Consider the following 24817-nt stretch of genomic DNA (forward strand, 5'->3'; position numbering starts at 1 on the left):
TACCTTCTTTTTTTTTCTTTTTCCATAGTTGTCTCGACAGAGTTCAAGTACCCCAGACTTCCTAAAAGCCCTCGAGGGTTTGACCCGCTTAGCAATCCGGAAGTGTGACCCCCCCGGACTTCGAACCTTTCCCGAGATTTCCAGAGCTTCCAGAGCTTCAGCTTTAAAGTTCCTGGCCCATTCCGACTTTCGGGACTCGGATTTCGGCATTCTTCCGGTTGATAGTCACCCTGGAGTCCGGATGTACTGACTGTCTTTGGGCCGATTAAACATGACCTGACGGTCCGAGGCGTGGTCATCTCGGCAATTTGCTCATCGATGGACCTTAAAACAAGGCTGCGCAAGGCCTGCGATGCCTGTAGTATTCGGAAAGTGAAGGTATGGTTTTTTTGTCATGATATGCGGGAAAATACTAATTTCCATGCAAGTGTGATACCGGTGGGCCACCTTGTCGGTCGTGCGCTAGCTTGGATATTCCCTGCACCTATGAAAGACCAAGCAGACGCCGCGGGCCTCCTAACCGCCATGCAGAGGCTTTCAAAAAACAAAAGCGGGAACCTGAAGATACAGCGTCGCTGAGCCCTGCAGACTATCCGTCGGCAGCGACTCCCCTGGCAACGCCACTCACCAACCCTCAATGTGCATCGGTCTCCCTTTCGGTAGAATCGATTTGTTCTTTGCACACGATGCAGATGTTGCTTGATGACTTTTTCACTTACATCCATCCTTTGGTGCCAATTCCACATGAGCCTTCTTTTCGAGCAGCCTTTGAGCGCCGGGAAGATGTAACCAACCACACATTTTTGGCACTTTTGGCGTCAATGATTGGACTGCTAGTGGCTTCCTTCCCTCGGCGACCTAAACTCCGACTCAACACTGAAGCTGAGCGCACCGCTTTCCCCAATTCTATAGCTCTCGTAAAGCGGTGCCTTGACGTTGCGATCCAAGCCCGCGGGACCGGATATCTTGATCGCGACGCCACAGTCTACGATGCGGCGATCAGCTATTTCCTTGCTATATGTGCCGGGTATATTTATAACATGCGCCGATGCCGTGTGTACCTGTCAGAATGCCGAGCCATGCTGCAAGTTTATGATTTATGCCGGTCTCCGACCACCACCAATCGCCCGTCCTCGACATTAGGACCCCTCAGCCCACTGTCACCCGCCTCGGTAACGGTGCTGGATTCACCAGCACATAATTTCACTGAAAGCCGAGGCGTGGACCTCATCACCCAAGAGCTCGGTCGGCGTCTGTTTTATGTCACCTTTGTCGGATATCAGACATTACACCAGATGGGCTCTTCAGATATCAAGGTTCATGTTCCTCCAGAAACGCCAACGGACCGATATCCACCACTCCCGCTGGAGATCGATGACGAATTTTTGTTCTCAACACATGTTGAGCCGCAGCCATCCGACCGAGTTTCACGGCTAGTCGGGTTCAACGCAAATGTCCGCGTCTACAGCTCATATACCGCACTGCTAGCTTGGGAAATAGCGTTTGGCAGCGGTCAAATATTTGATTGGGAGCATCAGCGCAACTGCATTTGGGACTGTCTCAAGCGAGCCAAATCTGCACTAATCGATGTTCCCGCCGAGTTGTCTCTACACCATCCGAAACACGTATCCCCAGCGGGGTTGTCAGGTCTTGGCGAAGACGATACAATTTTCAGTTACTCGAATGATCATATCCACCAAGAACGACGTGCTATACAGTATGAGATCCAGAAAGCCAATATCTATGCTAGTCAGCTATGCAACAGGTCCTTTCTGGTCGAGAAGTACTGGAGCCTTTTCGAGACATTTTCAAAGTACGGAAAGTCACCTAAATTCACGGCCCCGGGCAGCACCACGCCACATATCAAAATGGAAGGAAGGCCCGATTCAGTACCAGGTGCAAGTGCGAGTGCCACTCCGACTGGTACAGCTTCGTCGGAAACCAGTACCCAAGCCCAACCCCATGCTGAAACGGACTATATTGGCCGCATGATGGCTGAAGAGCGCAAACTGGTCATCAAAGACCTTTTCGTGTTATTACGAACAGTGAACGAAGTGAACATGGAGCCGAACGGTGCCAGCATTGTACGTTCCCTTACTCAAAACATCACACCCTGTCATAAAATCAAACTAACGATAGGACCCTGTTTACAGACCAATAAAATCCGCCAAGTAGCATCCACCCTCCTCAGCCTCTCCCACAAACCAAATCAATCCAACACCGAAATCCCAAACCTCACAACTGCTGCCGCACCATCACCATCACCAACGACCGCGCCGCCAGGCCTCCACATCCTCACCGCCGCAGAGGCGGAGTCCTACCTGCACGCATTCATCGAGACGCTTGTCCGACTAGAATGCCATTCTGCCATGGGTGATGCAGCCAATTCTGCCGACGGAGTCAGTCCGCAGATGAACGGCCGCGCTATGAGCTATCTGAGTGATTATGAGCGGGATCAAGAAGAATTGAGCCAGTGGGCGAGTTTGAAGGAGTACCAGCAGAAGTTTGCGGAAGCCGGTGGTGTTTTGCATCAGCTGTAGTGTTTCGAGCATCTTGATCTTGTTCTTTCCCCTAACAATTCGTGTGCATTATCTGGGATGGGAAGGCGAGGGGGCTTCTAGCGCGCTGGGTCATGGACGGATATTATATATTTCATCATCGAAATCTTAACACATCAAAGGATTTGGATTTTGTATACTTCAAATATAGCATCTCTCGTTCATCTTGAGTCAGCTCACGAGTCAAGCAAAGCGGCCGTTACAGTCCCAGCATGTTAAAGTCCTATTATCAGTATTCTTGTTCTATAGAAAACAAATGAATAACAATGTGACCATTCGGCCATGATATTTGAGCATTTACACATATGCTGCGACAGCAGCACCCCCCTAATTAGATTCATTGTATACTTTTGCCCCGGTCCCTACCAAATAGGGATGCAACAACGCCCAGACCCTAAATGCAAGTCAACCATGTCGAGAGGAATGAAAATATAATACAAAACTTGAATGAAGATCATGAGGGGAATGGAGAGTGTTAGAATGATCCCAGACAGATAATACAAGCGGTTATCACGACCGCGTAGACCTTGAGATCACAGGACGAGTATCTCACAGATAGCGCTTCTCAGAGATCTCTTCGTAGCACTGGACATGGTCACCAGGTGCGAAACCTGTCCAGTTTTCGAAAGCGATACCACATTCTGTGTCTTTGCGCATTTCAGTGACGTCTTTCTTGACGTTCTTGAGGGAGACCATTGCACCTGTTGCGGAAAGTTAGTTTGGTCTAAGTTATTCGTGTTGAGCTGCTTGTGATATGCTTACCATCGTAGACTATCTCCTCCCCGCGAAGTACCCTGACCTTGCGAGTTTTATTGATCAGACCGTTACGCACACGACTTCCAGCAATGGCTGTCTTTTCACGTCCCTTGACAGTGATCTCGAAGACCTGCTGGACCTCGGCTTCTCCGGTCACGCGCGTAGTGATCGTTGGAGGCAGCTTCTCACTGAGGATGGCCTTGATGTCATCGATCAGTTTGTAGATGATGTTGTGGTCCAGAATATCGACGCCCTCCGCCTCTGCGATACGCATGATATTAGGATCAATGGCCTGGTTGAATGAGACGATCTTGCCATTGGCACTGCCAGCATGTTCGATATCGAATTCACTGACAGGACCAACACCTGAACGGATGATATTGGCGAAGACTTCGTTGTTACCGACTGCGGCAACGGAGTTCAAGACCGCCTCCACTGAACCGTCCACATCACCCTTCAGGACGAAATTGACCGACTTGGGGCCGGTTGGTTCGACTTCCTTTGCTGTTTCTTCATCTTCGTTCTCGCGCCTGCGCTTCTCGAGAAGTTCACGACGAGCCTCATTGATAGCAACCATATCGATACCCATCTTTTGGGTATCAGACTTCTCCAAGCGGTAATCAACAACGTCCTTGGCTTTCTGCTCGGTCGGCGCCTGTAGGAGCTCGGTGCCAGCACCTGGTTGCTCTCTCCAACCATCGATTTCAACGGGCATTCCAGGCGTGGCTTCACTGATGGCCACGCCGGCTTCATTGCGGAGGGTGCGGACACGAGCCCACGCGGTACCGGCAACAATGATATCGCCTGGCCGCAGGGTTCCACGTCGAATCAGGGCGGATGCTACGCGGCCATAACTCTTTGTAGAGGCCTCGATGACCCAGCCCTCGACGTTACAGGTGGTGGATGCGCGGTGGTCGAGCATCTCTGAGAGCGCGACGATGGCTTCTTCCAGTTCAACCATTCCTTGTCCAGTTTTGCCGCTGACGCCGATAGCCTGGACGTCACCTCCGTAGTCCTCCACGTGGATACCATGAACAGAAAGGTCACCCTTGACTCGATCAGGGTTGTTGCCCTCTTTATCGATTTTGCTGATGGCGACAATGACTGGAACCTTAGCTTGGGTGGCGTGCTTGATGGCCTCGATAGTCTGCGGCTTGACACTGTCGTCAGCAGCAACCACAAGCACCACAATATCGGTCACATCGGCACCGCGGCGACGCATCTCCAAAAATGCAGAATGGCCGGGAGTATCAAGGAAGGTAATGGCTTTTCCTGAAGGCATCATCACGGAGAATGCACCAATATGCTGGGTGATACCACCATGTTCAGACGCTGCCACAGATGACTTGCGCAGCCAATCCAGGATCGTGGTTTTGCCGTGATCAACATGACCCATAATAGTCACCACAGGCGGCCGAGGTGGCAGGCCAGATGTGTCCTCTAGCTCAGGAGCAGCGTGTAGATCTGCTTTGCCGCTGTCAAAGATGGCCTCGTAGTTGAACTCGGCTGCCACCAATCCCGCAGTTTCTGCATCGAGGATATCCCTATACGTGATTTCCTCGAAGCCCATGTCCTCCATTCGCTGCACAAACTGCGCCGGCCGCACGCCAATGACATCGGCCAAGTTGCTAACACTGATGAATTCGGGCAGGTAAAGAGGAGCTGGTGCTGCCTGCGCGGCGGCCTTCTTTGCAGCCCTTTGGGCGTTCTTTTCTTTCTGCTGACGTCTCCGCTCTGCGCGGAGGCGCTCACGATCTTCTGAGTCAAAGTCCGCCCCATCAGACTCGTTCTCACGTCCCTTGCGTCCCTCACGGCGCTTCATAGGCTTCGACGGCGGCGGTTGTTCTTGTTCCTCTAGATTTTCTAGCTGCTCCAGTGCAGACATATCCCAAGACCATTGGTTCTTCTTGAAATCTTCTGCTTCCTCCTTTGTTCGGGGTCGGTCGGATTTTTCTGAATGGCGCTTTGTGGTTTCTGTTGTATTCGGCTGAACGTCTTGTTCCAACTCAGTCAAAACTGACTCCCCTAATTGCTGGAACTTGCTAGTATACTCAGAAGGGGATCGGGACTGTTTAAATTGTGAAGGCCCAGGAGAATCGCTATATTCTCTGGTTATTCGGAACTTTGGCTGGGCGTCGCTAGGTCGAGAGGCTTTGCAGAATGGACACACTTGCTTTGAGGCAAAAACATGTTTCATGCACTCAGGGCATTTCCAGTCATTGTGGGCCATTGGATGGTCCCTAGTCGCCCTGTTCTGGAATTGGCCCTGGAATCTGTTTTGTGTCTTTTCAGGGGCGAATGGGTTTTCTTCTTCAAACGCCGGTTTCGTTCCTCTGGAAAAGGGATTCCTCTCCTGATTCCGCGAGGATCCTTTGGGCCACCTCGTGTAACTCCCTGTATTCTCTTCTTTAAATGGATTCTTCTCTTGGCCGAACGGGCTCCTCCTCTGGTGCCGTGGCGTTTCTCTCGATCCCATCATGTGGGCATCTTGATTATCCCGAGGACTCACGCGCCGGACGTACGGTTTCCTCTGCTGGTTTGATTGCCCCGAATTCAATTGTTGATTTGACCGTTCTTGCCTACGTTGCGTTGGTGCAGGTACTGGCGGCGGGGGTTGATTATTGGCGACAAGGGTTTGGCGCATCGCCTGTTCTGCGAAACTCAAGCCCGCCGATGGTGTAGCTTGTTTAGAGCCCCATCGGCTGCCGAACTTGGGCTTCGTCGGCGCCGGGTTTGAAGCAGTGCCATCATCATTCTCGTTTGATGGACCCAACGAATTCCAACGTGTCGCGGACAACCGTATGGTCCGTCGGGCTGTGAGAGCTGTTAAAGTCGGTGTTCGGTAGGCTGAATTCGACCACTCAGCGCGACGCGATAGCTGTACATTTAGTTAGAAACTGTTGCGACACTTAGCAACTGCTCACTTACCCTGCAGATTGGCCGACGATGCATCATTCACTGGTCTATCCACACATCTGGATCCGTCAACTTTTTTCCCTTTCCAGAAGATCGAGAAGAGGAGCTTATGTCACTGCTTATGTCAGCTATGGCTATCAAACGCTTATGTAAAATGTCCGCCGGTAAAGTCACGTGCTTCGGGATTCTTGTCGAATCAGAAGGGCAGATGTCGCCATAGCGATAAGCGGGCTGGATATAAAGTCTGGAATCCCCGGATTGTGTTCCTGTCTATACTTTTAGTTGCGATTGAATCCTTTGAAACATGGAGACTGAGGTAATTGACAGTATCGATAAGGGCAACGGTGGTGCCCTCCGCACCATCAAGGATTTAACCGCGGGCGCAGTGGGTGGAATGGCCCAGGTTATGCTCGGTATGTGTGCACCCTACTTTGTTTGAATTCCGGGGAGAGCCATGGACATCATGAGACGAGAACCTCGCCATGAGCAGTGCTTGGAAAAAGATATTTAAACATGTAAAACCCAAGCAATTGCTAACAAAAATTTAGGTCAACCCTTTGGTATGTGATCTGCGTAAAGCACATCCCAGGAGGCATTGGTTAATAATTCGGCAGACATCGTCAAGGTGCGCCTGCAAACTACCACTCAGTACAAGAGTGCGCTAGAGTGCGCAACCCAGATCTTCAAGAAGGAAGGTCCCACTGCCTTCTATAAGGGCACCCTGACCCCGCTTATCGGTATCGGTGCTTGCGTGAGTTGCTCCCCGCGGCCAAGGTCCACTATAGACAAATCCTCTAACCAATTCAGGTGTCTGTCCAATTCGGTGCCTACCATGAGGCACGTCGCCGCTTGGAAGAGCTGAACAAGAAGAAATACGCCAACTCGGCCCTTTCTTACACCCAGTACTACATGGCCGGTTCATTCGCCGGTCTCACCAACTCCGTTTTGTCGGGCCCAATTGAGCATGTGCGTATTCGCCTGCAGGCACAGCCGCACGGCGCCGGCCGTCTGTACTCAGGCCCTATCGACTGCGTGAGCAAGCTGGCCGCACAGGGTGGTGCCCTCCGCGGTATTTACCGCGGCCAGGCAGTTACTCTCCTCCGTGAGGCCCAGGCTTACGGCGCCTGGTTCATGGCCTTTGAGTTCATGATGAACGGGGATGCTAAGCGTAACAACATCAAGCGTGAGGATATGTCTAAGGCAAAGATTGCCATTTACGGTGGTCTGGCTGGCGAGGTCCTCTGGCTCTCCAGCTACCCGTTCGACGTTATCAAGAGTAAGATGCAGACAGATGGATTCGGCGCGGAGCAAAAGTTCAGCACCATGCGCGACTGCTTCAAGAAGACCTATGCCATTGAGGGTCTCGGTGGTTTCTGGAAGGGTATTGGCCCTACTCTGCTGAGAGCTATGCCTGTTTCTGCCGGAACGTTCCTGACGTATGTCTACCTTTTCCTTTGCTCGCTTCTGATGCTCGTGTTTCTAGGATTTCAGCTAACCCTTCTCCCCAGTGTCGAGTTGGCCATGCAAGCGCTCGGTTAAATGTCCAGTAAGGGTATATTTTTATGATGAAAGTTGACGCATTTGGTTTTTGTTCGGTTTCACTTGAATTCTTTGATATCCAGGGCTCCGTTAAATACCCCACAGTTGGATGGGGGCCCACTACAAAAGGGAGCGGCACTTCAGAGCTTATAGAGATCTATATCCATGTTTGACATTGAGCAATTGTGAGTTTAGATATATAGTGTTTCCCATATACAGAGATCCCTACATTACCAATGAGAAGTCCTCAAAGATTCTTCCCAAAGGACGCCTATCAAGCACCAAGTCGATGATAATAAGTCGGAAATACCGGCGGGGGAGCAGCATTGTTCGCTCGGTGATGGACATGACACTTCTGTAAATCTGTTGTATGGTATAGCAATCCAAGGATGGATGCTTTATTATTACATATGTACTCGCTACGTTCTCGACATCCATCAGTTCCAGTATCTTACAATTGACCATCATTGGTGCCCAGCATTTCTACACTTGTACGAAATAGGACTACTAGCAGAGTGTAGCTGCTGGCTCTTTCCTCGTTAGTCTATTATAACCACAAAACCACATGCATATATCGGCACCGGAGATATCTTAGATTTGAAGACAAATTACAGGTTTGGTGTTCTTCTCATGGGGTTTGATATTTGTTTGACGCCTGAGGCATTCATGCAGCAGCCTCGGCAAACCCTGATGTCATCTGTCCAGGTCGCCAACTTATCCTACTTCAACCTTCCCAATTGCAACATGCTCTGTGGTCATAATTGAATGCGCTGGTGAATTCTCGTGTCTTTCACAATATACGACTTCGTTTCCTTCTACTCGAATCTCGCCCTATGCTCACAACCATGGCCACAGCCACCGCGCGACCTGTCACCCTCCTCTCGACTGTTCTCCTCATATACCCTGCCACATTATTACTCGGGTCTTTGTTCTCAGCAATCTCCCCAACAGCACGCCATTCCAGAGATTTGTCTGGCTCTTCCCCACAGCCCGCGAGCCCTCTGGCCCCATCCCTGGCTACAGACCTGCATCTATCCGAAAGCCCGGTCAACTACTTCGCTCGAAAGAATAATATCTTCAATGTTTACTTTGTAAAAATTGGATGGTTATGGACCACAGCCGCTTTTGTCTCGCTCCTCATATTCCAACCCCTCTATTCTCCATCTCGCCGGGAATCCTCGTCACAGCAACAAGCACGTTTCCGACGCACACTCCAAGCCATTCTACGCTACGCACTCGCCACAACAGTATGGTATCTTGCAACACAATGGTTTTTCGGACCGGCGATCATTGATCGCGGTTTCGTAGCCACGGGCGGCAAATGTGAACGTGCTCTCGAGGAAGTCGAGAAGATGACCGCTGGGCAGAGTAGCCCAACCGGCCTAGAAACGCTATTCACAGCAGCGACCTGCAAAGCAGCCGGTGGCGCATGGAGGGGCGGGCATGATATCAGCGGGCATGTGTTGATGCTGGTTCTGGCCACGGGACTCCTGGCATTTGAGGCTGTCGGGGCTAGCGCACACGCACCCGCATGTGTGTCGCAAGCTGGTCCCACTGCGGACGCGGGACGTGAACGTAAGGCTAGTGATGCCGATAGTACTCCGGTAATCGATTCAACTGAGACTGGCGGGTTCGCAAGAACATGGTCACTCCGTCTTGTTTGGGGTGTTGTTGGCCTAGGCTGGTGGATGCTCTTCATGACCGCGATTTGGTTTCACACTTGGCTAGAAAAGGTGAGTACAATTTTGGGCAAGATACTACCCGGGCAGACATTCATATGGGCTAACGATCTCTCTAGTGGTCCGGGCTGTTCATTGCTTTGGGCGCTGTGTATGCAATCTATATTCTTCCAAGACAGATAGCACCATTGAGGGATGTGGTTGGACTTCCGGGAGTATAGATGTTCGTTTTTTCTGCGAGATCTAATTCTCAGCAGCTGTGAATATACCGAATGATAATGATAGATTGCATTGTTTTCAGGCATGGAAAAGCCCTCAAACCGTCTTCATCCTGATGTTGAAACACCAGGTTATACATGAGTGCTTTGTATCACCGTCGGACCTATACAATGGATGGATTGTACAGTAGAGTGATAGATGTCCTTTCTAAGATACCTTTGATATGCTCTCGCATATCAACTAGGACTCTGATCCGAGGAAGGAACGTCTGACGTGACTATAAAAGGGCAACTTCCATGAACTTCCTGTGTCCAGGACACATTTGAGTAGGAAAGAAGATTAGAAGACTGAGATTTTTCTTAATCTTTTTATGAAAATCCTTCTCCAATCGGCCTCGTCAATTGCCAATGACTGCCTGTCCTACACAACAGCGTATCTATCCCTTTCCGAGATACTTGTATGGGATCCAAAAAGAGACTGCTCATCTCTGCCCTGGCATAACACCACATATGACTTTGTTCATGTTGGTGTTGGTTCCGGTCCTAGGAATCCAGCTTGAAATGCTGGAATTGGGAAATGTGTCAAAATACCGGACTCATCATAGAGAATCGTTTGGCTTAGCTTACCCCCTGGAATTAATGCCGACGCATACATCACCCGCGTGATAGGCCGCAAGTCCGCTGGTGTCAGATCATCGGATATGGATAGCTGCATGTATGGATCCCAAGCAGCAATGATGGCGTCGGAGTAGCATTTCAAGTCAACTGTGCGTTCTTTCTCCTTCACCTCTGACTGGCATTGGATACCCATGCAGGTTCCAAACTCACGAAAGGCCAACCGAAATTTGATGTTGCGCTCCAAATATTGGTTGATCTCGAACAGATTGTCTGGTTCCATCCCTAGTCAGCTTGATCCTTACTGTGTTTCGCGGAGTATCGACACAAAGTTCACTGACATATTTGCTCGAAGCATTTCCCCGCCAGGTCAGCAGCCCAGCGCTCTCGCCCAGAAAACCAATGGGCCGTCCACAAAGTCATACCCAGATCTAGAGGATCACTTGAGACAAAGTGCTCTCCTTTTCGCTCCATAGTGCGCCTGTAGTCATCAATTTCCTCGGCCAAGAATGCACCATCACCTGCTTCCATCGCTGTATCTTGCAGGAGTCGGAAAACAACAAAGCCATCAATCGGGTCAAGATTACCCTCTGACTTGACCAGCGGCTCTGACAGATCCATGCTCATTTTCCATATCATTCTCGGTCGAGCTGCCGCGCGATCAACAAAGAACCTGGGGTGTATCGCTTTTGCCAGCTCTATGGCTTGCCTGTTGTACTTCAAATCTCCCGATGCTTTAGCCATCCGGTTCAACGCAAACATCCAAACCGTTAGATAATGATGATATTGCCCATCGCCATCTGGACCGCGGGCATCTGTCTTGCCAATCCTCAATCCACCGCTTAGCGGGTTCTCATCTGTTGCTCCTCGCAGTCTTGAGCGGCCGTCTCGAGTCTTACCCAGGACATCATGAACAGTCTCAATCAGACGACCAGCCAGCACCAGATAACGGTCATCGCCAGTGGTATCATTGCCAGTTCGCTTATACTCCTGGTGCATTGTGAGAAAGTTGACAACCCCGAAGGCGTCTGTCCATAGGTACCGCCCCCGATGACCGCCTGATCTCGGTGGTGGAGTCCAGGTGTTTGGGTCTTCGATGTTGCTAAAACTCCCGTAAAGAGATTCCATAGCTTGTCCACAGCGGTCTAGCCGCGGTGACGGACTGCTGACTGGGAGAGCCATTCTCGAGATATATGCCTTTGAAACAGGATGGGCACATGCGTAGTTGCTGGGATGAATGATCGCTTGTCTAGTAGTCTGCTGTTTGTATAAGAGACACCTGGACCACCGCATTTGTTACCGAATTTTATTCTGAGCTGTCATTTATTCCAGTATCGTCGGAATTGAAGCGTTGTGGTTTGCCATCAAGAATGAAGTCATAATGACTGTTTAGTCGCCGGCATGCCAATAATTCGCTGGGAAAAGTCCCGTGAAACAGGAAACAGGAAACATAACTATGTTGTATTGATGTAAGAAGAATAGAAATGCCATGGGTAATCTCCAGCATGTCAGTACTCGACATATTCACCTACGTGAGAATATTTCCCGTGAAGGTCTCCCCAACTACAGCTTAACCGTCCATGCGTTTGGCGTCTATATTTCGAACTACGAAAAGGATGCCTCAACTACAGGAACTGTTCAATTCAGCAGTGCAGCCCCTGCCTGCAATCGAGGACAAGGGCTTCGCATCACACTTCGATACCTTTGCGGGTAGCCGAGTGATTCTCCTAGGCGATGGCAGCCATGGGACATCTGAGTTCTATTCTGCACGCGCAGAGATCACAAAGCGACTCATTGAACGACATGGCTATACCATGGTCGCGGTTGAAGCAGACTGGCCGGATGCAGAGGCCATCGACCGATACGTGCGCTTGCGCCCAGGTCCCAAGGCGCAAATTGGAGGAAAAGCGAAACAATATGAACCATTCAATCGATTCCCTACCTGGATGTGGAGGAATGCCGAGATGCAACAGCTAGTTGAATGGATGCGTGATCGAAACCAGGCCCTCCCACCAGAGCAAAGAGCCGGGTTCTACGGGCTGGACCTGTACAGCATGGGAGCCTCGATTCGTGCTGTGATTGAATACTTGGAGAAGGTTGACCGACCGACAGCCAAGCAAGCGCGCCAGCGATATGGGTGTCTAGAGCCTTGGGTTGATGAACCCACTTCATATGGTCTGGCATCCCTTCGAGGCATGGAAGACTGTGAAGCCCCGGTGATTAAGATGCTCGGAGAACTTCTGGAGAAACGGCTTGAATATGCCAGCTCGCATGATGGCGATGAATACCACAGCGGCGAACAGAATGCGCACCTGGTTCGGGACGCGGAGAAGTATTACAAGTCAATGTACTACAGCTCAGCGAGTTCGTGGAACCTGCGCGACACGCACATGTTTGACACCTTGGAACGCCTGCTAAAGCACAATGAGGGAGAGAAAGCTATTGTGTGGGCGCACAATTCCCACGTCGGGGATGCGCGCTATACAAGCATGGGCTATCGCCGCAATGAGATCAACATCGGGCAGCTATGCCGTGAACGACTGGGAGGCGATAATGTGACCATTCTTGGATGCGGAACTCACACCGGCACTGTCGCGGCGGCCCATGAGTGGGACGATGATATGGAGGTCATGTCCGTCCGTCCATCCCGAGATGATAGCTGGGAAATTGTTGCCCATGATACAGGGGTGCCCAGCTTCGTGCTCGAATTGCGTAAGGACCGCATAGATCCCGCTCTGCGCGCAGCTATGGCTGCTGAGCAACGGCTGGAGCGTTTCATTGGTGTCATCTACCGCCCTGATACCGAGCGTGTCTCCCACTACTCGCAGGCTTTCCTTCACAAGCAGCTTGATGGTTATATCTGGTTCGATAGGACCCAGGCTGTCAAACCTTTGGAGGTCATCCAACCCGAGACGCCGCTTGGAAAGGGCGAAACTTATCCATTCGGACTCTAGTGGTATACTTTCTCTGTTAGTCGTAAGCCCAAATGCCTTTTTCCTTCGGTATCTTTTTCTCTTGATGCCGTGTTTCCTCAGTGTGCCTAATTACTATCCACATGACGAGAATTGCAGTTATTCTCCTTATTTTGTCACACAGTTGGTTCTTCCGGCTTGCAAGCTTACCCTAGGTAGTTCCTACAAAAGCACTTTCAATATATGATATGGGATATTTGGAGTATTATATAAATAGATTTATAAACATTGTTACGCCCAAAGACTTTCTACCAGGTGGAAACCTAACAAGGCGACTGCTCAACAACGTTGTACGATGTGCCACCTATCAATGGTTATGGCGCAGTGGTTGGCCTTCTTGAGCTAGTCGTTGATATTTGACTGCCTTTCGTAACACCATACCCTTGCTCAGCTGCTCAGTTTCCTGGCGGAAGATCTCCTGCCACGGAGTACCACTGGGGAGGATGGGATATCCCTCAGTACCCAATGCTTTCCTTCTCTGTTCGATCTCCTCATCGGTAATGAGCATATCAACCCGCCGTTTGCGCAAGTCAATGCGCAGTCTATCCCCATCTTTCAAAATAGCAAGATTGCCTCCAGCTGCGGCCTCGGGGCTAGCATTCAAAATAGAAGGTGACCCAGATGTTCCCGATTGTCTGCCGTCCCCGATGCAGAAAAGTCCATCAATACCCTCTTTCAAGAGTCGGCCTGGTGGATGCATATTGACAACCTCTGCTGCTCCAGGGTACCCAATTGGGCCAACACCGCGCATAACAAGGATGGTCTTCTCGTCGATATGTGGCGTATTCTCCAGGCGATGTTCGTAGTCTTCCGGTCCGTCAAACACCACAACAGATCCTTCAAATGCCTCTGGGTCATCGGGGTTGGAGAGGTATCGCTTCCGGAATGCGGGTGAGATGACACACGTCTTCATTATTGCAGAGTCGAAGAGATTACCCTTCAAATGAGCGAATCCGGCATCTTTCATCAATGGATCGTCGTATGGTTTGATGACACGTCGATCCCATGTATGCTTCCCACGGACATTCTCGGCAAGAGTTTTGCCATTGCAAGTGAGCGCATCGCCGTTCAGCTTGCCCTGGTCTAATAACTCAGCCATAATAGCCGGTAGTCCTCCAGCCCGGTAGTATTCTTCACCGAGGTATTCGCCCGAAGGCTGCATATTCAACAGCAGCGGGATGGTAGATCCGAAGGTATCCCAATCATCCATGGACACCTCAACGCCTGCATGCTGCGCGATGGCGTTGATATGAATAGGAGCATTTGTGCTGCCGCCAATTGCAGCGTTCGCCACGATAGCATTCTCGAAGGCCTCGCGTGTCATAATATCACACGGCTTCCGGTCTGCCTCCACCATTTCCACGATTCGTTTGCCTGTTTCATATGCACATTGGGCTCTGTGACGGTAGGCAGCAGGAATAGCGGCTGACCCGGGAAGTGCCATTCCTAAGGACTCTGCGAGGGCATTCATCGTCGAGGCAGTCCCCATTGTATTGCAGTGGCCGACTGAGGGAGTTCTGGAATTTGGGTTAGATTCTGGGTCATTAATCGGAGCTTTAGAAATGGCTTACCCTCGGGCGATGTAATCCATAAACTCATGTTCATCAATGTCACCCGTGGCGTAGAGCTCTCGCCCATGCCACAATACAGTGCCTGCTCCGGTCAAAGTTTCCTTGGAGTAACCGTTGAGCATAGGTCCCACGTTCATACAAATAGCAGGGATATTCTAAAAACATCAGCATGGATCTAGGAATCCCTTAGGCTGATACCTACCATGGTAGCAGCAGCCATCAAACAAGCCGGGGTTGTCTTATCACACCCGGTAAGCAACACAACACCATCAAGGAAATACCCCGTCAAGATCTCCACCAAGCCAAGATACGCCAGATTACGATCAAGGGTAGCAGTGGGCCGTCTCGAGGTCTCCTGAATAGGATGTGTAGGGAACTCAAAGGGAATACCTCCAGCAGTGCGGATACCCTCACGAACTCGCTTGGAGAGCTCGATATGATGGCGATTGCAAGGCGCAATATCTGAGCCCGTCTGAGCAATTCCAATCATCGGCTTACCAGACATGAGTTCTTCTTTGGTGATACCGTAGTTGAAATACCGCTCCATGTAGATAGCCGTCATGCCGGGGTTGCTGCGGCAGTCGAACCATGCAGACGAACGAAGTGTTCGTCCTGGTTGTTTGACTGGTACTTGGGCATTATCTGCCTTGCTTGCAACTCCCATGCGCATTTCTAGCTCTTGATTGCGTCGTCTCAGGGCCTGCAACTCACTTAGACAGTCTTCGATGTTGATTGCTTGAGGCTTGGCGTCATCGCTGCATGAGCAGCCCTCACAGGACTTCTTGTCGGAACACGCCATGGTGTTATATGTGCACTATAGATGACTATAGATTGAGGTAGTGTCCGGGTGGGATGAACATTCCATGTGAAGGGGAACAATGGATTATATATGGATTATATATGGCAGGCTTCCCATTTGTGCTTTGAAAATGCGGAGTGCAGTCGGGAGACACTTGCCGAGCTATTCGGGGTCGAATCATCGGAATCGTACAATTTGCTGGCCCCGCGTGATCACCGTGACGAGCCGAGATTTTTGCCTCTCGGGATGTGACCATCCGGACATCGGGATCTCTTAGATATGACGTCCGACTTGCTATTGGTTCACTTCCCATTCATAGGACTTCCAATAACTCACTCTCGCCAAAATCATCAACAATGCAAGGTCTAAATCGTGTAAAGACAGTGCTCGACAAGGGCGGCCTCGCTCTGGGAGTGTGGCAGTTACTGCCCGGCAGCAACATGTCTCGCACTCTAGCAAGAGCTGGATACGATTGGGTTTTAGTGGACTGTGAACACGGAAATATTGATGGTCAGCGCCTTTGCCATTGTTAGGAATTCCATGCTAACATTCCTCGCAGATGCCGCAATGCACGAAGCTGTCCCCGCCATAACGTCATATGGAGTGAGCCCGATTGTCCGCGTGCCAGATTTCCAATCTTGGATGATTAAACGTATGTCAAACAAGACCTGATATTGTTCCAACGTTAGCCCACTTGAAGATTTCTCATCTTTTGTATAGGTGCCCTGGACGCAGGCGCACACGGAGTTCTCGCTCCTCTCGTGCGAACAGTGGAAGACACAAAGGCCTTCGTCGAGGCTTGTCGATTCCCACCTCAAGGGAAGCGAGGCTTCGGATCGCCTTTTCCAATGGACAGGTTTGGCAGGGATGTATCAGCCACCCAGTATCTGACTGAGGCCAATGCCAATCTCCTGCTCTCAGTTCAGATTGAGACGAAAGAGGCTTTTGACAATGTTGATTCTATCGCCGCCGTCGAAGGACTCGATTTGTTATTTGTCGGACCTTTTGACCTGGGCAATGGTATTGGGCACCCCGTGTTGGGTAGCACTTTTGCGCCTGAATTAGAACAAGCCATCGAGAGAATTCTGTCTTCGGCGCACAAGGCAGGCAAGAAGGCTGGGATCTACTGTGGAAATGGAAAGCAGGCAAAGAAATATGCCGACCTAGGGTATGACTTTGTCAACGTTGTGACTGATGTTGGTGCTCTGACTAGCTCGCTCGCGAGTGAGATGGAGATTGTCACCCAGAAAGCAGGCAGGACTGCCTCTGGGCCTTACGGTAGCTAGTGCATTTTATATGCCATTGGAGCAACTTTTGTTTGTCTCGCTATTCTTGATCGTGTAAATCATGAGGGGCCATCCATGTGTGCATATCGTGAGGGTATGGTCATTCATACCAAAGAATTCCAGAACGAATGCGACTCTACATCAACCTGAAAGCCTTGAGCAATTGCCTCAAGATCTAGATCCGATAATTCCAAACTCATCAGGGAAGATCCAAATTCAACTGCACCATCTGCGACGCCGGGTTCCCTGGCAACATTAATCGACTCATCCATGACCATGTGCTCGTTGGGGAAGTTGCTCCCAGAACTCCCGGGGCTTCCAGTGCGTAGATTGTCGTCTGCAGCACTGATCCCTAAGTGAGAAATCAACTTATCCAAATTTTCCTTAGCCTTCTCTGCTGCAGAATAAAGGCGTGTATGTTCCGCAAGAATATTTCGGCAAAGAACCAGTGATTGAAACATGCTTGAGTTACTCCCTTTCTGTGCAACAATCCGTGCGTGGATTGTTGCACTGATATAGGTAGCGTAAGACAGCATGTACGGTGCGCTGCTCAGAGAAAAGTGCTGCGAATAGTCATGGAGAATCTGAACAATTTGGTTCGCAGCTGCTGTACATGCGTTCACTGACTCATGGGCAGTTGTTGAATTGATGACCCTGTCGTGACCAATTATCAGAGGACGGTGGACCAAAATGATAAGCACGTTGAACAAAGCTCTTGCCAATAGTTAGCATCTATCAATTAGACTTGGCGCGAGGAACATACAAAAGACAGGCGGACTGAGGCAGGAAGACCGCCTGATCTGGGAATGACAGATAGTCAAGCCGAAGCGGCAAATTTTGGCGCCAGGTTCTCAGCTGCGACTTGATTTCCTCCGAGATATTTGCCCTATCCCTATGGATCAAATTTGACTCTCGAGATTCCGAATAAATTTCACGAAGAATACGTTCCACAATTGTTGTCAGTTCGCATAAATTGGTGAGCAAAGAAACATTCAGTGATGGAATCACTCCAGGCTTTGTATTCATGTAGGTGATACCCTGAAAAGGTTCGAGCTCATCATAGTCATCCAGGAAGTCTAGTGACGCTCTCAAGTTGACACGGTTGAGAAGAGGAGGTCTCCCTTGGAAAAGACATTGAATCTTATCAATTACTATTAGAGAAGTTAGACGAAATTCATGCAGTACCCAGTACAGGGAAGTGATAGCTCACAGTATGCTCCCCAGAGAACTCGCTTTCGAATTTCAAGTTCCTCGGCAGTGATACTATCCACAGCAGGAAGCACATGCAGACCAAGATCAATGAACATGTTGAATGCATTTCCAGCGTATAGCCATGACAGACTCCGTTCGTCACATCTGGAAAAAAGCGCATTAGACATAATCAACAATGCCTGAAGGGTAGTCATTTCGCTTTTATCGAAGGAATCTCGCAAAAGCTGCGTGAAGCGTTGCCGGAACTTCCACCCTGCAGTCGTAATGTCATTTGGGTCTGAACGAAGCTCTGGTCGGTCGCAATGCTTCGATACCACGAAAAAGATCGCATTCAACAGCAATTTGGAAAAGTATGGTCCCTCGCAGGCCATATCTCGCATGAAAGCCGGCCGGTAAATTATCTGTGCTGTGTAAAGCTGACGACTCCAGTATATGGAGAGTAAATGCATACCGATCTCAGGATCGATGCCATCAAAGTCGAGTTTTCCGGCGGCAAGATTGAGTGGCTCAAGCTGCCCTGTTATTGCCTAGTTAGTACCATAACCATAGTTCGTATTGCATGAGATCCAACTTGCTCTGCCTCGCTGTCTGGGAAAAGAGAAAATGCCGCGTTCCCTCTTCGTTGGATTGACCTGGTCTATTCTGTTCATCGTGGTTCGGACTAGTATCATCATACACTGTACTCGTTGGGCCATGATACAATGACGTGTTTCTGCGGTCGTTCTCCGGTACTTCTGGGTGTGATGCATCTCTAGTTGAAGTGGAGGGAGAGTCATTCCACGAGAGACCAATGCCCGTTACTCTCGAGAATGGCAATGGAGTACGTGGAGTGCTTTCCGATGTAACAGAATGATCCGGCTCTGATTGGACCCTTCCAGCGGAAATGGTGTTGCTGCTCCGGAGCTGGGCACATTTCTGTCGAAGGATTTCATTCTCCTGCTCTAATTCCGCAATACGGTGGTTGGTCGGTCCAAAAACAAAGTATCAGCTTGGATTATGAATCTTGATCGTAGACATCTCATTTGTACCTTGGCTTACTCTGGACCACGCCTAGCTGACAATCGATACTCTTGGCTAGACAATTCCCACACTGGGGCCTTTGGGCATCACACTTCAACTATTTGTTTTAATCCAATAATGAGTTCAAAGTCCGTGTAAGGCTTGGAATACATATGTACGCACCTTTTTCTGGCGACAATGCAAACACGCTGCCGCCGATCGGGTCCTTCGAGCTGGCATTGTACTTCATGAGGTCCGGAAACTCATCTTCCGAGATTTGCTTCATGTCCATCCGATGACGTCAGCCATATTACTTCCAAGGTTTGTTGCCGTATTTATCAGGCAGCATGAAATTGCCAGGGAATATCATAACAGTCAAGACAATTGTCGGCTTTGATCGAGATCATACACCACTTTACTGTCAAGTAAACCTATCAGAAACTAGAGAAATATTGTGACAAAGATAAGGCGTAGTCAATCTCCGCGCTCTAGTGGTGATGTCTGCTACAGAGTACAATGAATATGAAGATCAACTCCATAACTACGTATAGGTAAGTAACGCTTGTCGCTTGATTATTAACAATCAGAAGATCGCTATAGGATTTCTCAACTATGATAATATATACACCAACCGAAAGGGGGGTAAAAAGCCTTGCAAGCGCCACGCTCAATGCGAACCATAAAACTCCAATGAATGCACCAGCTCCATGAACTTCAAACGGCTAAAGACACGAACCGAATATCAAGGCCATACTAGACCTCGGTCCGCGAAGTCGATCCCTGCCAACGAAAGGCAAGTCTACCAACCAGGAATACCAGACTTGCACCTAGTTATCAAAAGGCCTTCAATTCAGACCACCAGATGTAGCCGCAGCTTCGGTGGCACCATCGGGACCATCAACCGCCCCACTTGTCGCGGCAACTACACGATCAACCTCGCCGCGGCACTCGGGCATAGCGCTGCGCATCTCGCGGGCCAGCACGTCGCGGAAGCTCGCAAAGGCCTCGCGCTTCCCGCGCAGGTCCTGATTACCACGCTGCACAAGCTCGACGAACTCTCGCGTGTAGATGTCCGGGTTGCGCGCGGAGTCGACGTAGTCAATTATCTCTGGCGGGAGCTGGATGCTGGCGAGGGAGGGGTTGGAGGGGTCGGTGTTTGCGTCTGGTTGGTTCTCTTGTGTCGGCGGGAGTTGGGTGTGTGTTGACAGGGTCGACAGGGCGAGGGTTAGGTTTTTGCTGGGGTGTATTAGCTTTGATGATGCGTAGGGTGGGTGTTTAGTGATGTTGGTTGTCGGGAAGTCTTTTGCTTTGACAGAACACATTTATGGGAATATAGAATGGAGAAGCATAGGATGGCTTTGCAGCTGACGTACATCTTTCGCACAAGCTCCTGCTGAGTCTCCGGACCCAGATAGCCGTGGACGGCGGATTGGATCTCGAATAAGTGCTGGATCACATCTTTGAGGTCGTCTGCATGAGGGTTAGCATGTGTGCTCTCAAGGCTCCTGCTGCTCATAACCCACCATCGACCGTTTTCAAAGTCACTGGCGCCATGATCTCAGAGATCTAAAGAACTGTCGACCTATAAGCTGAAAGTGAGGTTTCCCTTGCTGTTGCGGGGAGAAACAAAGGCGGTGTGAGGACAAGTTGAAGAACTTAGTATGGTTGAGATCGAGCGCCTTCCCAGCTACGATTGCAGAAAATAAAGGTAGAGCCTTTAGAGTCATCCATGGATGTCTTAAAGAGAACTTATGTAATGTTCAATATGTCACTGTCTATATATGCATAGCTCGTGGAAACCAATGTTATTCCCCGAGTTGCGCCCGCACGGCGAACACACGAACACACGCTGAACCCGCATCATGTGAAACAAGACTTGTATCCTATACTTTACACTTCCCGCGTCCTCAGGCTAGAGATTTTCGGGATTTTGATCTCTGTCTCCATCTCAAGTCCGGACAAACTTGGAAAACGCTGGCTGAATTTGGCCTCCCAGTCATCGCCCGGGCTTGCTGGGGTCTGGGTCTCTTGGGAGGGACCATGGTCATGACCAGTACCCGGTCGCGAGGTAGCTGTTCCAGCACGCAAATTCTTGGGCTTGGGTGGTGCAGCTGGTCGAGCTGCGGGACGTTGCGTGGATGGGTAAGGGGTAGGAGCGGCAGATTGCGGGAGCTCTCGACGATCCGGGAGTGCCATTGAACCGTCACGAGCAGCGTACGTCGGGCCGGATGTGTGAGAAGCGGGAAGCTGGCTGGAGCTGGTGGGTCTGGCCTCACTCTGCTTTGCCTGCAAAGAAGAGGAAGTCTCCGTGAACCGTCCATATCCAGTAGCAGTTTTAGGAACGGTCGGTTTTTCAGACTCTCCAAGCAACGATTGTACCTTATTTTGAATCGTGCGGGAGCGTGCGCCATCCCCGGTCGTTCTTCCACCCCCGTCGCCTGTTTCGGCAACCCGGCGCCGGTACTCAGCTGCGGCATTGGCAACCCGTTTTTCCTCTTGCGAGAGCCGGCGGCGTTCAAGCTCCCGGCGCATCTCCGGTGATATATCGTCCCGGTCCGCGTCTTCCAACGTAATCTCGTCATTTGGCGAAAGGCCTTCGTCGGCTGAATCCGACGTTCCAATCAGACCCTGGCGGGGTGCATCCTCTACGGATGGCGACGAGGACTTCTCTGGATTGCCCGCCTCGAATCGGCGGAATGCGTCGCCAAATCGACCAGCAAACAGGTTCTTGCCTCCAGAAAGCGACAAAGTAGACAGACTACCGCGCTTGTTGTGTTTGTGGCTAGCACTAGAGCGTTTCTCTCGCTTCCGGTTGCTTTCTTCTTCTTCCATCGCGCGTAGGTAATCGACATCAGAGGAAATAGTTCGATCAGACTCACGATCCACATCGGTACGCACTGACCGTAGCGGCGCGCCTCCCTCGTATTGCAGGCGAGACATATCCAGCGACGACCGCGGGCTCTCAGAGTCATACGGCGGGTCATATCTCACTCCCGCCTGGACTGACATCGGGCGAGCCTTTCCAATGGCGGATTTGGAACGCCCCACGGGTTCGTTTACCTCTAATGTCGGAGGCCGTCTCAAGGTTTCCATCGAGGGGCGCGCAGAGTTAGATTGGCTGGATATACGGTCAGAAGGCAGCCGCGAGCTTTCTTCCACATTCAAGCTCGACATAGGAGGGGATGGCGCCTTATGCGGCCGTGTCACTCTCTGTTCCTTCTCAGTTGTAAATGGCTCGCTGAAAGATCGGTGTTCAGCATCAGACGAAGGGAATCGATAGATTGGACGGCTCAACAGCTTTGGGTCCGGCAAACGAGGTGTTTGGATGGGCGAGGTCATGGTACCTGTCGACACCATCGTGGGCCGCTGAGGGGTTGGCTGGTACAAGGGAACAGACTGCGGCGCGGGAGTTTCACGCAAATTAGGTGCTCGGACAGGAGAATTCTGGGATGGCCGCTTATAGACTGGCTTCGGCGCACGTTCAGGCGAGACACGTCGGGCAAAAGCATCATCGGCTAGGGCGTTGGTGAGTCTTCGAGATAGATCCTCGTCCTCGGGCTTAGATTCTACTGTTGGCTCGAATTCGAACTTGTCCCCTTTTTCATGCAAAATGTCAAACTGGTCCAAGGAGGGGAACCGTTTTGACATTTCCTCTGCCGTCTTCTTCCGGGCTGCACTGCCATCCAGGGCTGCAAAAGGATCACTTGACGAGCCTTCAGCAGCGGGTCGGTAGGGCGAGGGACTCGGTCTCTCGGAGCTAGGTTGGGACGAGGAGGATTTCCCAGGTCGACCACGCCGCATAGGCGCAATCTCTGGGATTATCTCGGTCTCCTGCATTGGAGGCGAAAATACTGCGCCCACGGCAGGAGCTTCCGTGGGCGTGGGCGGCAGCTCTTGATACTTGCGCGCTTCCGAAACAGAGCGGTTGGAATAGATCTAATCGACAGTCAATGTCAAGTTTCCTTTAAAAGAGGCGTGGGGCAACAGACATCTTTGATAGGAACTTCCTTTCCTTGCATTTTGCACACCTCGCGCACAACCTCGTATATATTGGGACGATTGCGGGGATCTTCCTTCAACATTGAGCCTGTGCGGAGTCGTCAGCCATCGATAATCCACTGTAGGCCAAATAAAGGTTCCAAACTCACCAATGAGCAGCTTTAGCCGACTCGAAAACGAAGGGTAGGAAGGATATTTGAAGGTCGCGTTGAGAATAGCCATCTGACCGACCTCTTCGAAGGGGGTTGTATAATAGCATAATTTGTACAAAAACACACCAAGTGCCCAGATATCGCTTTTTTCGTCAATCGGTTGCTTCCGATAGACATCAATCATCTCTGGGCTTCGATACTGCAACGTCGTATGCCGCTGCACGTCGTCTTCAATCAAGCGCCCCTCGGCGGCGGAAGTGGCAGCAGGACGAGGGGGTGCCGATGATCCAAAATCACATAGTTTATAGGTGGCGGAACTCCCCTTACCCGAGATCAAAACGTTCTCAACTTTCAGATCTCGGTGGAGCAGGGGCGGTTTAAGATAGTGCATGCAGGCAACACCCTCAGCAACATCGGAGAAGATCTTGACGATCTCCGGCTCTGTCAACCGGTGTTGAAGCCGGGTGTTCATGAAGTCGATAAGACCACCACCTGCGCAGTACTCCATGACCAGAAACACTTCATATCCACCTCCACGCAGCTGCGAGGCATGCGAGTCAATATACTTCACAATGTGCCGGTGACCCTTGAGTTTCTTCATGGTTTCCACCTCAGTGCGCATGTTAGCAAGGGCCGCCTTGTCAGGCACGGCCACCCGCTTCAGCACTGCGGTTTCGGACCCATTGACTGGCTGAGGCAATCGCACCACGTAGACATGAGCAAAACCGCCTTCGGAGAGGTACTTCTCCACTACCACGCGATGGCTGCCGACTTGAATCTTGGTGCCCGGAAGCAAGGTCCCCGCAGGTGCTGCCACTGCGGCGACGGGATTGTAGACGGGGAATTGACGTGGCGTCGCGGAATGACCGTGGTGAGATTGAGAGGACATGGTGCCGGAATGCCCTTCAAGGGCAGGTCGTAAATCGGTTCTCGGTGGCTAGCGACGCGGCATAGAGAGTGGGAGGGAGGTTTGGGGGGGGGGTTCAAGGTTGGCGGAGATAGGTGCCTGGGAGGGGAACTAAAAGGACAGGTTGGCGGGTGGAAACACGGGGTAGTACCTGACTACCAGACTATTACAGACGGGGATACGAGGAGATTCGAAACTGAGGTGAGATAGAAAGAGAACGATCAACACTCCGATGGAGAGAAAGGTGTATTGGAATCTCAAGTGGAAGGCCACCCAATCACCGGCTGCGGATCACGTTCTGCCGGGTCTTCTTCCTCTCACCATCGGGGTTGTCTTCCACATCCACTTCTCCTAAACTACTTTCACTACGTCCGCGGGTTGTTCCACTGCCAGACTAATATCCAGTGTTCAGCATGGCCTAAGTGGGCCAGCATGACTCCAAATGCCTCTTCTAAGGCCCTATGTCCTCTTCGACCTGGTCATGGTCCCGCACCTCATTCCCCGATCATGTGAACATCTATATTGGAGCGCTCTCGCAACACCCGCGGACGGTGGTCATGAGATATAGTTGCTTGCCGTTTTCTTCCTTTCTGGATCATGACCTTTCGTCTCAACATCGGAGTCACATTTTACGACACC

The 24817-nt window shown here is 50.8% G+C and overlaps 11 protein-coding genes across 11 annotated transcripts; 5 read left to right on the forward strand and 6 right to left on the reverse strand.

Annotated features, from left to right (window-relative positions):
* Positions 1-318: 318 nt before the first annotated feature.
* Positions 319-2540, forward strand: N7525_000266 (uncharacterized protein; the record flags this gene model as incomplete). Its single annotated transcript, XM_002558644.2, has 3 exons — positions 319-378; positions 429-2084; positions 2154-2540. 3 exons carry the CDS (start codon positions 319-321, stop codon positions 2538-2540), a joined length of 2103 nt encoding a protein of 700 aa, XP_002558690.2.
* A 567-nt stretch (positions 2541-3107) lies between these two features.
* Positions 3108-6266, reverse strand: N7525_000267 (translation initiation factor 2; the record flags this gene model as incomplete). The annotated part of the gene is made up of 3 exons (XM_002558643.1): positions 3108-3259; positions 3321-6192; positions 6243-6266. The coding sequence occupies 3 exons, from the start codon at positions 6264-6266 to the stop codon at positions 3108-3110; spliced, it is 3048 nt and encodes a 1015-aa protein (XP_002558689.1).
* Positions 6267-6534: 268 nt separating this feature from the next.
* Positions 6535-7769, forward strand: N7525_000268 (uncharacterized protein; the record flags this gene model as incomplete). Its single annotated transcript, XM_002558642.1, has 5 exons — positions 6535-6643; positions 6779-6790; positions 6845-6981; positions 7038-7666; positions 7739-7769. The coding sequence occupies 5 exons, from the start codon at positions 6535-6537 to the stop codon at positions 7767-7769; spliced, it is 918 nt and encodes a 305-aa protein (XP_002558688.1).
* Positions 7770-8614: 845 nt separating this feature from the next.
* On the forward strand, positions 8615-9669 carry N7525_000269 (putative inositol phospholipid biosynthesis protein Scs3; the record flags this gene model as incomplete). Its single annotated transcript, XM_061211519.1, has 2 exons — positions 8615-9502; positions 9568-9669. 2 exons carry the CDS (start codon positions 8615-8617, stop codon positions 9667-9669), a joined length of 990 nt encoding a protein of 329 aa, XP_061070745.1.
* A 517-nt stretch (positions 9670-10186) lies between these two features.
* Positions 10187-11463, reverse strand: N7525_000270 (uncharacterized protein; the record flags this gene model as incomplete). The annotated part of the gene is made up of 2 exons (XM_002558640.2): positions 10187-10554; positions 10623-11463. The coding sequence occupies 2 exons, from the start codon at positions 11461-11463 to the stop codon at positions 10187-10189; spliced, it is 1209 nt and encodes a 402-aa protein (XP_002558686.2).
* Positions 11464-11897: 434 nt separating this feature from the next.
* Positions 11898-13235, forward strand: N7525_000271 (putative erythromycin esterase; the record flags this gene model as incomplete). The annotated part of the gene is made up of 1 exon (XM_002558639.1): positions 11898-13235. The coding sequence occupies one exon, from the start codon at positions 11898-11900 to the stop codon at positions 13233-13235; it is 1338 nt and encodes a 445-aa protein (XP_002558685.1).
* Positions 13236-13560: 325 nt separating this feature from the next.
* Positions 13561-15623, reverse strand: N7525_000272 (IlvD/Edd family dehydratase; the record flags this gene model as incomplete). Its single annotated transcript, XM_002558638.2, has 3 exons — positions 13561-14770; positions 14825-14979; positions 15027-15623. 3 exons carry the CDS (start codon positions 15621-15623, stop codon positions 13561-13563), a joined length of 1962 nt encoding a protein of 653 aa, XP_002558684.2.
* Positions 15624-15979: 356 nt separating this feature from the next.
* Positions 15980-16909, forward strand: N7525_000273 (HpcH/HpaI aldolase family protein; the record flags this gene model as incomplete). Its single annotated transcript, XM_002558637.1, has 3 exons — positions 15980-16133; positions 16183-16275; positions 16344-16909. 3 exons carry the CDS (start codon positions 15980-15982, stop codon positions 16907-16909), a joined length of 813 nt encoding a protein of 270 aa, XP_002558683.1.
* A 104-nt stretch (positions 16910-17013) lies between these two features.
* On the reverse strand, positions 17014-19412 carry N7525_000274 (fungal specific transcription factor domain-containing protein; the record flags this gene model as incomplete). Its single annotated transcript, XM_061211520.1, has 4 exons — positions 17014-17623; positions 17673-18060; positions 18120-18638; positions 19304-19412. 4 exons carry the CDS (start codon positions 19410-19412, stop codon positions 17014-17016), a joined length of 1626 nt encoding a protein of 541 aa, XP_061070746.1.
* Positions 19413-19965: 553 nt separating this feature from the next.
* On the reverse strand, positions 19966-20674 carry nut2 (mediator complex subunit NUT2; the record flags this gene model as incomplete). Its single annotated transcript, XM_002558635.1, has 3 exons — positions 19966-20356; positions 20494-20590; positions 20644-20674. The coding sequence occupies 3 exons, from the start codon at positions 20672-20674 to the stop codon at positions 19966-19968; spliced, it is 519 nt and encodes a 172-aa protein (XP_002558681.1).
* A 336-nt stretch (positions 20675-21010) lies between these two features.
* On the reverse strand, positions 21011-24160 carry N7525_000276 (putative serine/threonine protein kinase; the record flags this gene model as incomplete). Its single annotated transcript, XM_002558634.2, has 3 exons — positions 21011-23056; positions 23110-23207; positions 23269-24160. The coding sequence occupies 3 exons, from the start codon at positions 24158-24160 to the stop codon at positions 21011-21013; spliced, it is 3036 nt and encodes a 1011-aa protein (XP_002558680.2).
* Between the last annotated feature and the right edge of the window lie 657 nt (positions 24161-24817).

Source organism: Penicillium rubens, assembly GCF_028828025.1.
Source record: "Penicillium rubens strain IBT 27055 chromosome Unknown utg000001l_segment0_segment0, whole genome shotgun sequence".
In the NCBI taxonomy this organism is placed as follows: Eukaryota; Fungi; Ascomycota; class Eurotiomycetes; order Eurotiales; family Aspergillaceae; genus Penicillium; species Penicillium rubens.